Below are 14,521 nucleotides of genomic sequence, written 5' to 3'. Positions count from 1 at the left end.
CAAGAAGGATGTGCTCAGTGTAGAATACACGGTCTCTCTAATGATGAGGTGGCATTTGGATGGCACTTAGCCATCTAGGTGCTCAGCCACTTGGTGAGGTAGATGGTCTGTTTTCATCTTAGAAGAAAGTGAGGATTAGAGACTCAAATTCATTGCTCTGGTCACACTGCTGAATTCTTTGCCCTATCTCAGAGTCAGCAAATAAGACCCTAACTTGTATATCCTCAAATGCTGCTTTATTCCAACATGGCCTAGTTTGAAACATCCTCAGGGATTTTATATGTGTGTGTGTGTGTGTGTGTGTGTGTGTGTGTGTGTGTGTTTTCTTATAGATTTGGGAGACAGGGTCTGGTCTTTGACCTAGAAAATTCCATGTGGGTGAAATGTGGAGACATGCTACTCCCTTAGATTTACCTTAGATTGGATCCAAAATGGATTCAGCATTCAGACAGACACCCCTCCACACACACATACAAGAGCCTCCCAGATTCTGGATAACACCAGGGCTGCTGTATAGGTGTAGCCCCAGTCTTTCACTTTAGCCTTGACTCTGGTTTCCCCTGTGGAACACCACCTGTGTTCAGGGTGTCTGGAAGGGGTCTTTTGCCACAAGACATTCCACTCTGTTCCCTCCCAGCCCTGGCACTGGTCAGTGAACTCCAGTGATGGTAGGGATAAACTGGTGTGGCACTGCCACCTAGTGACTGCCCATAATGCTGCTCCTCGCCTCTGAGAATTGCAGAGAATCCTCTTCTGGGTTATGGAAAATCCACGGTACGAGTGAAAATAGTACCCATCAGGTCCTTGTAGACATGCTCCTGCTATTGGCAAAGCCTGGCATGTGGCAGACGTGGACTATATTAAGTGTTTTTTTTTTTTTTTTAAATTCACTTTGGGGAAAGAAATCACCGGCCAGACCAATCGTGGGCTCATCTCTGCCAGGGTTAAAATTCCCTTGTAGGAGTCATAGTATGTGCATAAAGTACTGGTTTGGAAGTTAGGGAAAAAACTAGGAAGGAAGAGAAACTTGGTCAGAAATGCTTGTCCTAGTTAAAACATTATTCTGAAATTTGGTATTTCCTTGAGTGATCACAGAGCATAAGGGGCTTGAGAACATAATTCCTGATAGGCATTTGTGCCACATCTCAAGGATTTTTAGTTTCACTGCTGTCTAGTTGTGTTATATGAAACTGGCTCCAGATTTTCTGATGGTAATTACTAGAGGCCCAGCCAGACTTGTAGTTCTCAATGGAGGTAGTACTGCCTTCAGGAGACACTTAGGAAATTCGTGATCAATGATTGATCGATTGATTGATTGATTGATTTTTGTTGGGTGGGGCGAGGCATGCACTGTTCTGTTCCATTTTATTGTTGTTTTCTTGGTATCAGGGATTGAACCCAGAGGATGCTTAACCACTGAGCCACATCCCCAGCTCTCTTTTGGTTTTGTTTTGAAACAGGGTCTCACTAACTTGCTTAGGGCCTCACTTAATTGCTGAGGCTGGCTTTGAACTCACAAGCCTCCTGCCTCAGCCTGCCAAGCTGCTGGGATCACAGGCATGTGCCATCACAGCTAGCAGCTCTGTTCTGTTATATGGGGGACATTCTTACCCAACAAGCTGTTCTACATCTCACTTTCCTTATAATGACTTGCTAGGTATTTCAAATATGAAAAACTTGTTTATAATATTGTTAGCTTAGACCTAAATTCATTTTAAATGTGAACATAAACTATTTTTGCTCAGTAGTAATAGCCAGTTGAATGGGTTTTTTTTAGAATTAGCCCAGAAGTTTAAAAAAAAAAAACCCTCTAAGGCAGTTGTGGTTGTCCCTGTGGCTTATGAAATACATACTTCACAGACTTAATTACATTAAAATGCTTCTTCATATAGGTATAAGCAATTCATTCCTGCTTATTTCTTTTAGTTCAGTCTTGCTGGATGGAGTGTTTAGATACTGAAATACATGATTGAATAAGTTACTTCAATTTTACCTCTTCCTTGTACAGTTGAGGTATTATATTGATTTTTAAATTGATTTTTTTTTTCATAAAGCATAAGTTGTACTATCTAGATTTTCTTTTAAGATCTTTAAAGAGGGCATTAGGTCTGCCGGGCTTGAGAACCACTGCTTAAATGAGATTCTCAGTCTAGAAAACCCTCCTGATGGATATGTATACCTTCCTCTCCATCTTCACTTTGAGGTGCCAGACTCATGACTGTGGCCCTGGGCCCTGAAGTTCTCTCCCGGAGTTGATCATGTTTCACTAAATACCTCAATCAAAGAGAATCTAAATGACAGTGAGCCTTGGCTTGTCTTTTCCTGTCTGTTAAAAGGATGTTAATGTGATACCATCTGTCTTCCTAAATACTTTTAACATAGTCAGAAAATTATATAGGTGTGAGATCTGTTAACTTATTGACAGATAAGTCATTGCCAAAAATCACCTATTACGATATAAATGAAAATATGAAAGAATGTTAGAGTCAGACAACAAAACATCTTTGTCATCTTTTCAGGAAAGCATAAATGTAATTCTTCAAGTTTGAAAATTCATGCGTTCTGTCACCACCCTCTTCCTCTTAGGAAGTTTGGGCTTCACTAAAAAGTTATTCTCTTAGCCCATATTCTCTTAGCCATACTGATGGACTCTACCCTAAGTGTGAATGATGAATGAATGAAACTTATTAACCAAGGTTAACACAAGGAAAGGAATCAGTCATTTTGTAGAACCCTGCCCCATCACACACAGGGAAAGAGGAAAAAAGAATTTGGCTTCTTTTTTTCTAAATCAAAAGGGAAGATTAAAAGAATTCCAAGGTTTTTGGAAGTCAAAGGAGCAAAATAAAATCAAGGAAATGAATTCATTTAGATTAATAAAGAGTTAAATAATTTATGAAAATTCAAACCAGCTCAGACCTAAATTAAAGTTGGGCTTTAGAGGTAACATTCTGCTATCTCTGCTGCTTTTCCTGGTAACTTGCTGGTGGTATTAAAGAAAGTCTATCTATATCAGAATCCTCAAGATCCTAAAATCAAATGCATGTTCCTTGATTCAATGATGAGCAGAGAAGTAGAAACACCAGGAGGGGATTGAGAAAGTCCCATGGATGGACAACATTCAAATTCTCTGGTTTGAAGGGACTTTAGGTAAGATATTTCCTTTCCAGGGTGGTTATATACACACACTTACAGCATTTACATTCAGAGCACCCTCACTCAGGTTTTTAGTAAAGCTTTTGGAATTACTGAATTTTACATTTTTATTTGATTTTTTCCCCCAAGGATTGAACCCAGGAATGCATAACCACTGAGCCACATCCCCAGCATTTTTTTTTTTTTTTTTTTTGAGACAGGTTTTTGCCAAGTTGTTTGGGGCCTCGTTAAGTTGCTGAGACTGGCTTTGAACTCGTGATCCTCCTGCCTCAGCCTCCTGAGCTGTTGGGATTGCAGGCATGTGCCACCATATCCAGCACGTTTTGTTTGAATTAAAACTAGTTTTAGGCATCAGTGTTATTAGACACTCATGACATTAGTTTCAATCTGTTACATATATATCTCTCACAATGTCCTGACATCTGTCTCACATTTATCACAACTTGAGTATTACCTTATTATTCCTTGCAATCAGTTTTCTCCTTACTAGATTTTTAAGCTTGTGAATGCTTACCATTTCTTATTCATCTACATATTCTCATTGCCTCAAAATGTTCCTTTATATAGGTAGATATTCAACATATGATTGAGTGGCTCTGTTTAAATCTGCTTAATGTCAGTTATGAAGCTGAAATTCCATGTCCACCCAGTTGCAGACTCAGAGATGTAGGAAGAGTATAAATTATCTCTTTCCAAATTGTAATTATATACATACAGTTTTGATGTACAATAAAAGCAAATGAAATGTCATTCAACGAAATAAAACCTATATGCCTAAAAAGAAGTCCAAAAAAGGGCACGTGTGTGATGGTACATTTTCAACATATTATTAAGTGAGAAACTGCTCCTTAAAGAAAACTACCTGATGGTTTTGAAACTTGATAGCACATTGAAATCACCTGGGAAACATTTTTTAAAAATTCCTACGTCATGACCCTTCCCTAGAGTTCTAGCTTAATTGGTTACAGGTAGGCTATGGATGGCCTTGTTAGTTCTTCCCAAGTGACTCCAATTCAGCTATAGGTGAACATCTTTGATACAGAGCAGTGTAAGAGACTCATGCTACCTCTCCTTTCTGAGCCATTGGCACTCAGGACTTTTCTCCTCTGATCTCATATATATGCCTTCTTTGTACTACTTTTTATGCTTATAGGTTTTCATTGAGTCACTTATTTGCTTTTACTTTGAATCAAAACTATATGCACACAGTTATGATTTGGAAAAACATCATTTATACTCTTTTCACATCTCTGTGTCAGCAACTGGGTGGACATGGAATTTCAGCCTCATTGCTGACATTCAGCAGATTTAGACAGTGCCAGCAGATTTAGTCCAGAGCCAATGGGCTGCCCGGTGTGCTGATGCTTCCCCATGGGATGAGAGTCAGAGGTGCATGAGGAGGTGCCCTGGGGGAGTTACCCCTGTCCCAGGTAAGGTTACCACACAGAGAAAAATATAACTGCTCTTTGGGCAAGCCAAGAAGAGAGAGGACCTGAGGTTCACCCGTTCAGTCTCCTTCCATATTCTCCATCCCTCCCCTCTACAAAATCAGGAGATATTGATTGTCTACACTTCCCCCTCCCCCACATCTATACTAGTTAAATAATGTTAGAAGCCACTGTTTTTAATGTTTTGCTCTTTTTTCGCCTCTTTGAAACTTTTTAATATCCTCTCCATATTTCTATTTAAAATTTGATATCAATTCATCCTGGCTTAGATCTTTTCTTATTCTGTGTGCAAATTCTCTGAGAGTCTTCCCTTTAGAGAAGACAGCTGCTTTCCAGTTTTCCTGTCAAACAAATAAAAGAATATTTTTATTTTATTCCTTCTACTTTCTGTATTCTCCTTCTGGAAAGACAGTTGCTGGGTCCTCTGTGTTGATTCTCAAGCAATGCATTTTTTCTTTTTGCTTGTTTGTATTTTGTTTTTGAGTTGTAGATGGACACAATACCTTTATTTTACTTTTATGTGGTGCTGAGGATGGAATCCAGGTCCTCACACATGCTAGGCAAGCGCTCTACACCTGAGCCACAACCCCAGCCCCAGCCCCCTCTGTGTTGATTCTCTAAGAACATGTGTTCTTCTTCTCCCTTTCCCCTTTATCTTTTTTATTCTACTTCCTGAGAGATTTCTGCTGATTTATGGTCTCATTGTATTATTGGTATGTTTTCACTATAATTTTGAGTTTTATTCCAGGATTTTTTTTTTCCTTCATCCTGTTTTCCAGATGCAGAGTTTTCCCTTTTAGACCTTTCATGGTATAACTTTCAGAGTTCAGTGACACCCCATTACTATCCATTATCTCAAGTGTTTTCTATTTCCACCCTCCTCTCATTCCTTCCTATTTATTTATGGTCTGTATTTTTTCCTATTGGAAGCAAAAAATGTGTGCTGATCACTTGTTGTTCTTTCATATCCAAGAGTGGTAAATTGGAAGCCAGTTGGAAGCTGTACGGGAAAGGGACCAGCTTAATGTTTGGTAAAACTCAATGCAGAGTAAAGCTGAGATTTTTGTTAGGGAATCCTTGTTAATGCATAATTGTGTTTCCTCTGAAGCTGTTCAGAATATTCTTTGTCTGAATTAGCAAGTTCTAATACAGGGTCAGAGATAGTGTGAAGGAAAAAAAAAGTTAAGATCGCTGCTGCTTAGTTTAGAAATTTGAACTCAATCCCTATGCTTTCAGCCCCAGACATCTCTTCTGATCTTACCTGGGCCCTGGATCCTTGAGTCTCCAGTCTATCTCCAGAGAATTAGCCTTCTGTCTCCTGTGAATGTCTGGTAGTACCAGGCAAGACCTGCGGATCCTTCATTCCATACACTTAGGCTTTCCATCAGTTCTCCTGTTTCAACCTTGGACCCAATTTGTCCATCATGTGACTCCTGCTTTCTGCAATGAAACTTTCAGGGGTTCTATGTCAGTCTGTGCCTTCTATTGGGGAATATTTAGGCCATTTGTTTTTAATGCAATTATCGATTATGCTGTCCTCTTGCTCTTTCTCTTCTGTCCTTTGTTATTGGCTTCCCCTCTATTTGCTATATCCTATTTTTATTTGATCATTTATTGTATTATCGGTTACTATTTTTTGATGTGTTAATTTAATGGCTCTTTTAGGGTTTATAGCTTGCCTATACACTTAGGCATACTTTACCTAAGTTAACAATCTTATTTTCACTTCATATTATACCATTTGCTATTCAAGTATACTGTATCTCTTTACATATATTATTTCCCTTTCTCTAGCTTTGGGTAGTTCTACATCCAGGTCCTTTAGTACTTGGTTGAATAATCAAAGAGACCCCTCTGCAGATCTATAGCTATCTCTCTATGGGGATTCCTCTTCTCTGGTTTTTGGCCTATAAATTCTTGACCTCCTTAGATTCTCAGATCTGTCCTTCAACACAGGGAGACCTCAGAACTCCACCTGGTTTGCTTCTCTGAGCTGCATTCTCTGTATATTCATTTTCTCTTTCTCTCTCTCTCTTTCTCTCTCTCTCTCTCTCTCTCTCTCTCTCTCTCTCTCTCTCTCTCTCTCCACCAAGGATTAAACTTTAAACTCAGGGGCACTTAACCACTGATCCACATCCACAGCCCTTTCTTTTAATTTTTATTTTGAGACAGGGTCTCACTGGATTGCTTAGGACCTTGCTAAATTGCTGAGGCTGACTTTGAACTCATGATCCTCCTGCCTCAGCCTCCCAAGCTGCTGGGATTATAGGCGTGCGCCACCAACACTCAGCTCTGTATATTCTCTTTAGGCATTAAACTAGAACGATGATGTGGCTCACTTTGGTTTACCATCTCTTAGGAATCATTGCCTTTTGTTGCTAGGAGACCAATATCTTATTAACCATTATTCCATATATTTTATCTATTATTAAAGTTGTTTCAGGAGAAGGTATAATCTAGTCCCCTATTGCTCCATCTTGGGTGAAAGCGAGATGAATTTTCATTCATGTAAAAATGTGTTTCTAATTCTCCAATGTCTCTCTTCCTTTCCCTTTGTTGTATAGTTTTATAACTATAACTATAAAATTATCTTAGTACAATTATATTGACATTTCAGGAGACAGAGGTAGATTTGGGAAAGAAGTGATAGTATATTGCTCACATAAAATCCATAATGTTTTTAATTATATAATTAAGGATGAGATTTGAGACCACAGTTGACATTTGAAATAAGATATTTTGCCATTTCTAGTATTAATACTTAATAAGGAAGTATTAATGAACATAGTTTGTCACCTGTGGTGTTGAATTGTTCTCTATAGCTGTAAAAATATAAATTGCACACAGATCATAGGATGTAACATAACAAATGCAATTCATGTTGACTGACGGGGAAGAGTCATTTTTACCTGCTGTACATGGATCCTGAAGCATGTGGCCGAGGTAAAGTGAGATCAAGAACACATTTCACATTATCACACTAATTAATTTAATGAACACTAGCTCCCTTTTTATTTTTCATTGATATAGCAATGACTAAATCACAATCTTTGTCTTCAAATTCTTCATGATTTTGATTCTCAGTGCATGCTCGATGATCAAATTATACATTACCTATCTTGTGACCCAAGTTTGCATTCACTGAACAGTGCCACAGAGATCTACAGGATGCTCTGGGGATACAAGGAAAGCATGAGCCTGGAGTATCATGCTGACCGAAATCTATGTGCACTCTGGAAAAGGGGACCCAAGAATAGATTCTCAAAGTACAAGTTAGGACTATAAAGACAGGAGAAGGAGTTTCCAGGCAGAAGGAAATGCATGTGCAGGGAAGAGCTGTGAAAGACGCCAGCCTGACTGCCAGCCATCAGTCACTCTGGGGGCTGCAGTGGGGAGGCAGGAGTACTGGGCAGAGCATGGCTCTTACACAGGGAAGGAGACAGGGACTGCCTTGGAAAGATAACCCCTGTGAACTTCCACAAATGTTATATTTAACATTAAGCTTTCATACTCGTGATCTACAAAACAGTGCTAGACCCACAGTCAGCAGTGAATGAAGAAATGAATAAGGAATAGAAACTAAGAAAAGAAACATTTTCCTTTTTTAAAACCTTAAAGCTGATCTTACAATCTTGGTTGCTTTTCCCCCCCTGTACTGAGGATTGAATTGGGGATGCTTTACCACTGAGCCAAATTCCCAATCTTTTTTTAAAAAAATTTTTCTCTCTTGGGAAAGGTCTAAGTTCCTTAGAGACTCACTAAGTTGCTGAGGCTGGCCTCAAACTTGTGCTCCTCCTGCCTTAACTTCCAGAGTCACTGGGATTATAGGTATGCGCCACCACACCTGGCTTTGATCTTAAAATCTCTGCAAAGCATGGAGCACTGGAAAACAGTTCAAGTAGTCTTCTGCTGAAACCCCAAACTCTTTATTTTAAAAGCATGAGACCACCAGGCATTCCTTGCACTGATATTAATCTTATTTGATATCTTTCATTAAATCAGCATTCATATTGATCAGAACCTGCAACTTGCCATATGAGTTATTTCTTCAGTGCTCTTCTCAAAACAGTTCTCCTTATGGAGAAGGTTGGAATTGTCGGAGTGATTCTGTGCCATCAATTTTTACTCTAAGAAATATTTAGAAAGTTCTTTAACCTTAAATTGCACTTGTTAATCATTCACAATGGTGTGAATCTGGCATTGACTCAAAACCTGGGGGTGTTCTAAGTGGTAATGTCATCATGTTGATAAGTCTAGTATTTCTGAATCGCCAAGAAAGAAATCAGGTAATTATTCTAATAGTATCTAGTTTGGTTATTAATTACCTCATCCTGACTATTCACAATGAAGTATGTCTGAAGACAACATAAACATTAGTATTAGATGTTATTTTCCATTTTGAGCTACTTTTTCAGACAGGTTTATTATTTCATAAGTTAAAAAAGATAATTTACCATTGAAGTATCCTTTATATACCCATAAAATACCAACTCCTAGAAACATATTTGTGTCTAATCAGTGTGGGATTGCAGTTTGTGATGCACTGTAATGTGGTTAGCATATCATAAATATTGACTGAACCATCCAGTGACATAATACTTCAGAGCATTTGGCAGAGAGCCAAATGAGGATGGGTGAGATTTTTTTGTATATTGAAGATGTGTATTTATTAAAGGTGAACAACTGAAGAACAGTTAGTTTGCTGAAGGTTCCAGTGAAGGTTTTGCATGACAATTTTCATTCATCGACTGCTCTAGACTTTGAAAACCAAATAAAAAGTGCTACAGGAAGATGAGCTGAGAAGGCTTCCACATCCATGCCAGGGTTGAGATTTCCTTGCAGGCTGTGGAGAGCAGTGACAGAGGATGGGAGAGCAGTGACAGATTGGGGGTCTCTGATGATCTCATGGCTATGGCATGCCTGGTGCCTGGGAATGTTTCTGTGCAAGGGCACAGGATGTTTAGCTGCTGTGGAAACGCCCTGCCTAAGGAGGCTCTGTGTAAGAGTCCTGTCAGCTCTGACCTTGATCTCAGGCACACAGCTCCTGGGAAGGAAGGAATTCTTAGGCTAGACAACCACAATGTTTCACCAGCTCCACTTCTCCTGTTCACTTTACAGTAACTTTAAACAATAGACTTTCTTGAGATCTACACAAAGCTCCTAACGTTGCACTTTGCAACTGTGAATTGCAACTGTGGAAAAGCTACATAGATGCCCTAGTTTCTGTAACTTTCCTGAATACAAAGAATAATGGTTGCATAGTCTTTAACCTGATCATGAGACATATATAAATAAAGAGTGCTGGTGTAACTCTTTAGATCTGCTTCTCCATCAGAGAGCAGCACTCCACCTGATTCCAGCTTAATCTTCGAAATCTGTGTTCACGAGTCTTTATTTTTCTAATCTTCCTTTGACCCTCACTGAAACTGAGAGTTTGGCCATGCTGGTCATGGCAGCAGCCTTCTCAGCTTGTCTTCCTGTGGCACTTTTTATTTAGTTTTCAAAGTCTAGAGCAGCCGATGAATGAAAATTGCCGTGCAAAGCCTTCACTGGAACCTTCAGCAAACTAACTCTTCTTCAGCTGCTCATCTTTAATAAATAACACATCTTCAATATAAGTCCCTTAGAAACGCTGGTTTATAGTATGAGAATGAGGCCTCCTCTCATCATTAGTGACTCTACCAAAGGAAAACCACATGCCTATCAGAGTGTAGTGTCCTGGTCACTCCAAGTGGCAGTGTGAAAATAACTCCAAATGAAGATTTCTCTCAGCACATTGGTAAGTGCTTAAAAACTAAGACTCTAAGGACTCCTTGTTGATAAGTGGAGGGTGAAGAATGTAACTGTTTCAGCCAAAGATTGTCCGTAGTAAAACATGACTTGTTAAACAGGAAAACGTGTCAGGCGCTGAGCACCTAGTGAGCACTCAATAAATATGATGTAGATGTATGTAGGTCTCAGGGAATGAGCTTTCTTAGGTATATCACATCTGTCTGTTAATCATGCCTTGTTTAAAAGAAACTCTATTTCATAATTGAAAGTCAAATAGGGAAATGAACTCTCTTGCACACCTCTTCTGTACAGCTTATATCAATGCCATGGAAAGGTCTTCCCTGTTTTAGGCCACAACATGGTAAGTAATCTTTATTTGAGAGTCCCAATGTCCACGATTAAAGCTTGCTTCTAAGGGTCTTGTTTTGAAGCAGAGCAGTCCACAGAAGCTTCTTAGCTCATGTTACAGCTAAGCATAGCACCAAGAGCATCAGCTCACCCCCATGTGCATATTATACAGTAAAGACACTCCAGAAGTGCACTCGCCTGTCCTGCTGGGATACTAGGAATATACTATGGCTTCCCTTTGAGCAATGACAGCATTTCCCCCAGACATACTGGGTTCTCTGAAACTAGGTCAATGAGGCTGTTCCTTAGAATAGTTGAGGTGTCTGCCCTCCTGCCCCAAGAAACTTGTGGAATTCTCCTCAGCAAGGGCTGGCTGCCTATTCACATACTCTTTTCACTTTAGGATATACTGTGGTTGCTCTCTCTCCTCCTCATGCTGGGGCTCCACTCACACCAGCCTGGAACTTCTCTTTCTCTAGTCCACAGTAACAGGGCATTTCTTAGCTTCTCTCTTACCTATGTGGAAGAAGGAAAAAGTGGAAAATGATCAGCATGTGTCTTCTTGTATACAAGACAGAGTAAGAGCCACTGATATGGTGGAAGAAGGCTTATACTTCATGAACCTCCTGCACTTTGGGTAATAAAAGCAGGAGCATGAGATGAGGAATGGGGGGTGGGGGAGTACAGAGATCCCCATGCCCAGTGCAGTTGTAGGTGGGATCATTCCTAGGGCTCTGGCCAGGAACACATTCCTTGCCCCCTCAACCTTGGCAGCAGAGACAGATTTGAGTCAAAAGGCAGGATTGAATGAATAAAGTCAGGGGAAATGAGTACCAAACATCTCTTGCAGAGCAAGAAGCAAGGAAAGTAAAGCCTTCCAAGTGGTGTCTGCGAGATGGGAAGGAAGGGTTTTTCTTAAGAAGAGGTGGGCGAAGGGCAAGAAACCCCCTTGTGACCTCAGTTTGGGGTCTGGTTGCTGTAGAGACCACAGCGCGGCTACAGGGCCGCATGACTACAGAGAATGTGCAGCCAGAAAATATTCTTCCAGAGCAACAATTTGCATGGCCTGTCTGTCATATGTACACATGATGGATAGCAGTGTGTACATCATGGGCATAAGTTTACTGTTTGAGGCTGTTACTTCAAGCGAAGTGTGATGTCTTTTTCTTATATAAAAACCTTTTTCCTCATCAGATAAACTTGACACCTCAAAGAATAATCAGGATAAATTGTATCCTTCCTTTTTCTTCACTATAAATTCTTGTGTGCAACTGGTAAGACATATTTAGGTGTGTTTCTGGGGAGGGACTATATGATCAGAGATTCATTTTCTGTCTTCAAGGATGGTAGCTAAAGAAGGACCTCCTGGTAGATGGGCTTTTACAATACAGTGTTGTAATAAAGGGAAACACCCAATACTGAAGGAGGAGAGGCTGGGTAAAAAGGAGACAGAGGAGAGGCTGGGTAAAAAGGAGACAGAAGAGTCTATCACCTGCATTTATTTTGTAGACTGATGAGGACTTGGCCTATCAGGGAAATCAAGGTAGCAAAGGACAGCTCAAGCAAAGGGAACAGCATGATACCCTTTGCTACAAAGGTGTGGTGTGAGATTGGGCAATTACATATTGCTGCATAGGTCTGGTACATCAACTAGGTATCAAAGAGAAGTGACACATTGGCAGAGGCCAAAGGAGGCCACAAAGATTAATGTGCACATTTCATGTTACTTCAGTGAGAAAATCAGTTTTCATGTTTCGTAATTTTTCTCTTGATTATTCTTAAAGTTGAAGCACTTTCTTCTGTTTTTCAGATTGCTTGGATAGAACCTCAATTTTATTTCTATTACCAACTTTGAAAACTTCTAAATAGAGTAGTTTATAGAAGATAAGAGTGACTTCATTGAATTGAATCAATTTGTCGTTGGCTACCACACCATAGATGAATTATAAAGAACTGGTTTCATTTGCTGTGTTTCAGGTACCATGATCAACAGGATGTTACTAGCAACTTCCTTGGAGCAATGTGGTTGATATCAATAACTTTTCTCTCCATTGGTTATGGTGACATGGTACCCAACACATACTGTGGAAAAGGAGTCTGTTTGCTTACTGGAATTATGGTAAGTCTGGTTTTTTGTTTGTTTGTTTGTTTGTTTTTTCCATATCTCCTTCATTTACACTCAAGAAGGCCCTTAAACCATTAGTCCATGTACTTAGATCATCGTGAGCTACTCTTTTTCCAAAAACAGCAGGAAATCCATAACTAAATCAGATTTGTGTTACGAGAAGGAATATCAGTAGATTACATCTTCTTCTCATCGTGAATTTCTGTTGAAGACAGAACTGTTAGATTGCTCTTTGGGTCGAGCACTGAATTGATGAACAAACTTGATCTTGGAGTTTAGCCTCAGAGTCAGACAATTTCTTAAGTCTGGGTTCTGCCATTTCCTACTAGCGGTGTGAACTTGAGTCAGTTTCTCTGACCTTTCCTCATCTGAAAAACGTGGACCATAATAACTACCTAAAGGTATATTGAAGGGTTAAGGAATTATATAATTATAATATTTATTATTTTAACAAATATTTGTTGAGTGACAGGCACTGGCCTAGGGACCTGGGAATATAGCAAAAGAAAACAAACTTTCCCTGACATGCTTTCATGGAGCTTGTAGGGGAAGCCCTATATTTTAAAAAATAATTGACAAATTATTTACATTTGTGACAAGTATCAGAAGAAGAAACTCCTAAACTGTTTAGGAGGTTGGGGGACAAGGATGGGGTCTCACCTGAGAAATAACTTCTGGAAAATTGACTCTTAATCTGAAGTGAGAAGGTGAGTATCCAGGAAGGAGAAGTATTCTGGAAAGAGGAAATTGATTTGAAGGCAGTGAGGCCAGGAGCTCAGTTCATTTGAGCAAGGACAATGGGCAGGAGCAACTGGGGGACATGGAATGGCATGAGGTGGAGACAAGAAGTCAGGTCTCCTAGAACAGGTGAGAAAGGCTTGGTGCTGGTGGTAAGTGGCATACCCTAGTTCTTCTGGGATGCCTACCAAGCTCTGACCATTCTCTACCCTCACACATTGTCAGTTAACCACGCTGCTTTGCTCTGTTAGTTCGGGTACATGAAATGGGAGCTAGCAAACTTATCATAAAAGTGTGCGAGCGTCTGTACATATTTAAGCCATAGGTAGTTTCAAATCAGCATTATTTTCAACAGCCTAGGTTTCTCTTCAATCCTTATCTGCTTTTAAAGTTTGATTTCATCAGGGGTCATTGGTTGATGTTTGTTTGGGTTTTGTCTACATTAAAATATAATGCAATACTAAGAGCTCCCTAGGGTGGAAATGACCAGAATTCCTAAATTTTGGCACCTCTGCTCAACACCTATGCTGTGGTGTTGGCACTGCTCAACACCTTGCCCACTGGTAGGCAAGGGAGAGCACAGGCTAGCCATTTGAGTGCCTTTGAGAGTGTCCAGTGTGGAGTACACACCCTCACAGCACCTGCCCAGCATGAGTGTTCCAAGAGTTTATAGCCAGCTGGAAGGACCAGGTGCCTACGACCTGGATAGACTGGCAGTGTTCTTCTCCCATTTGGTGTATTCAACAGGGATAAGGGAGCAAGTTGTGAAAAGAAAATTCCAGGACCAATATTGAAGTAACCATAAGTAACAAGATGAGCATTTCAAGCCCAGTTGTGAAAAATATAATTTGGGGGCATAATTTTATATTATTCACTTGTAAAAGAAAACTGTGGTTTTGTAAATTATAGTGAACATTAATTTGTTTTCACTATA

The 14,521-nt window shown here is 39.8% G+C and overlaps 1 protein-coding gene across 4 annotated transcripts in view; it reads left to right on the top strand.

Annotated features, from left to right (window-relative positions):
* Positions 1 to 14,521, top strand: part of Kcnn2 (potassium calcium-activated channel subfamily N member 2) — a 444,782-nt gene that overhangs the window by 404,901 nt on the left and 25,360 nt on the right. For all 4 annotated transcript variants that reach the window (XM_047556193.1, XM_047556190.1, XM_047556192.1 and 1 more), the window contains one exon: positions 12,702 to 12,843. In XM_047556193.1, coding sequence (XP_047412149.1) covers positions 12,702 to 12,843 — 142 coding nt within the window. The remainder of the gene's footprint in view (positions 1 to 12,701; positions 12,844 to 14,521) is intronic.

Source organism: Sciurus carolinensis, chromosome 6 (assembly GCF_902686445.1).
Source record: "Sciurus carolinensis chromosome 6, mSciCar1.2, whole genome shotgun sequence".
Classification (NCBI taxonomy): domain Eukaryota; kingdom Metazoa; phylum Chordata; class Mammalia; order Rodentia; family Sciuridae; genus Sciurus; species Sciurus carolinensis.
The sequence above is the reverse complement of the archived record's forward strand: the minus strand, read 5'-3'. Positions and strand labels throughout refer to the sequence as shown.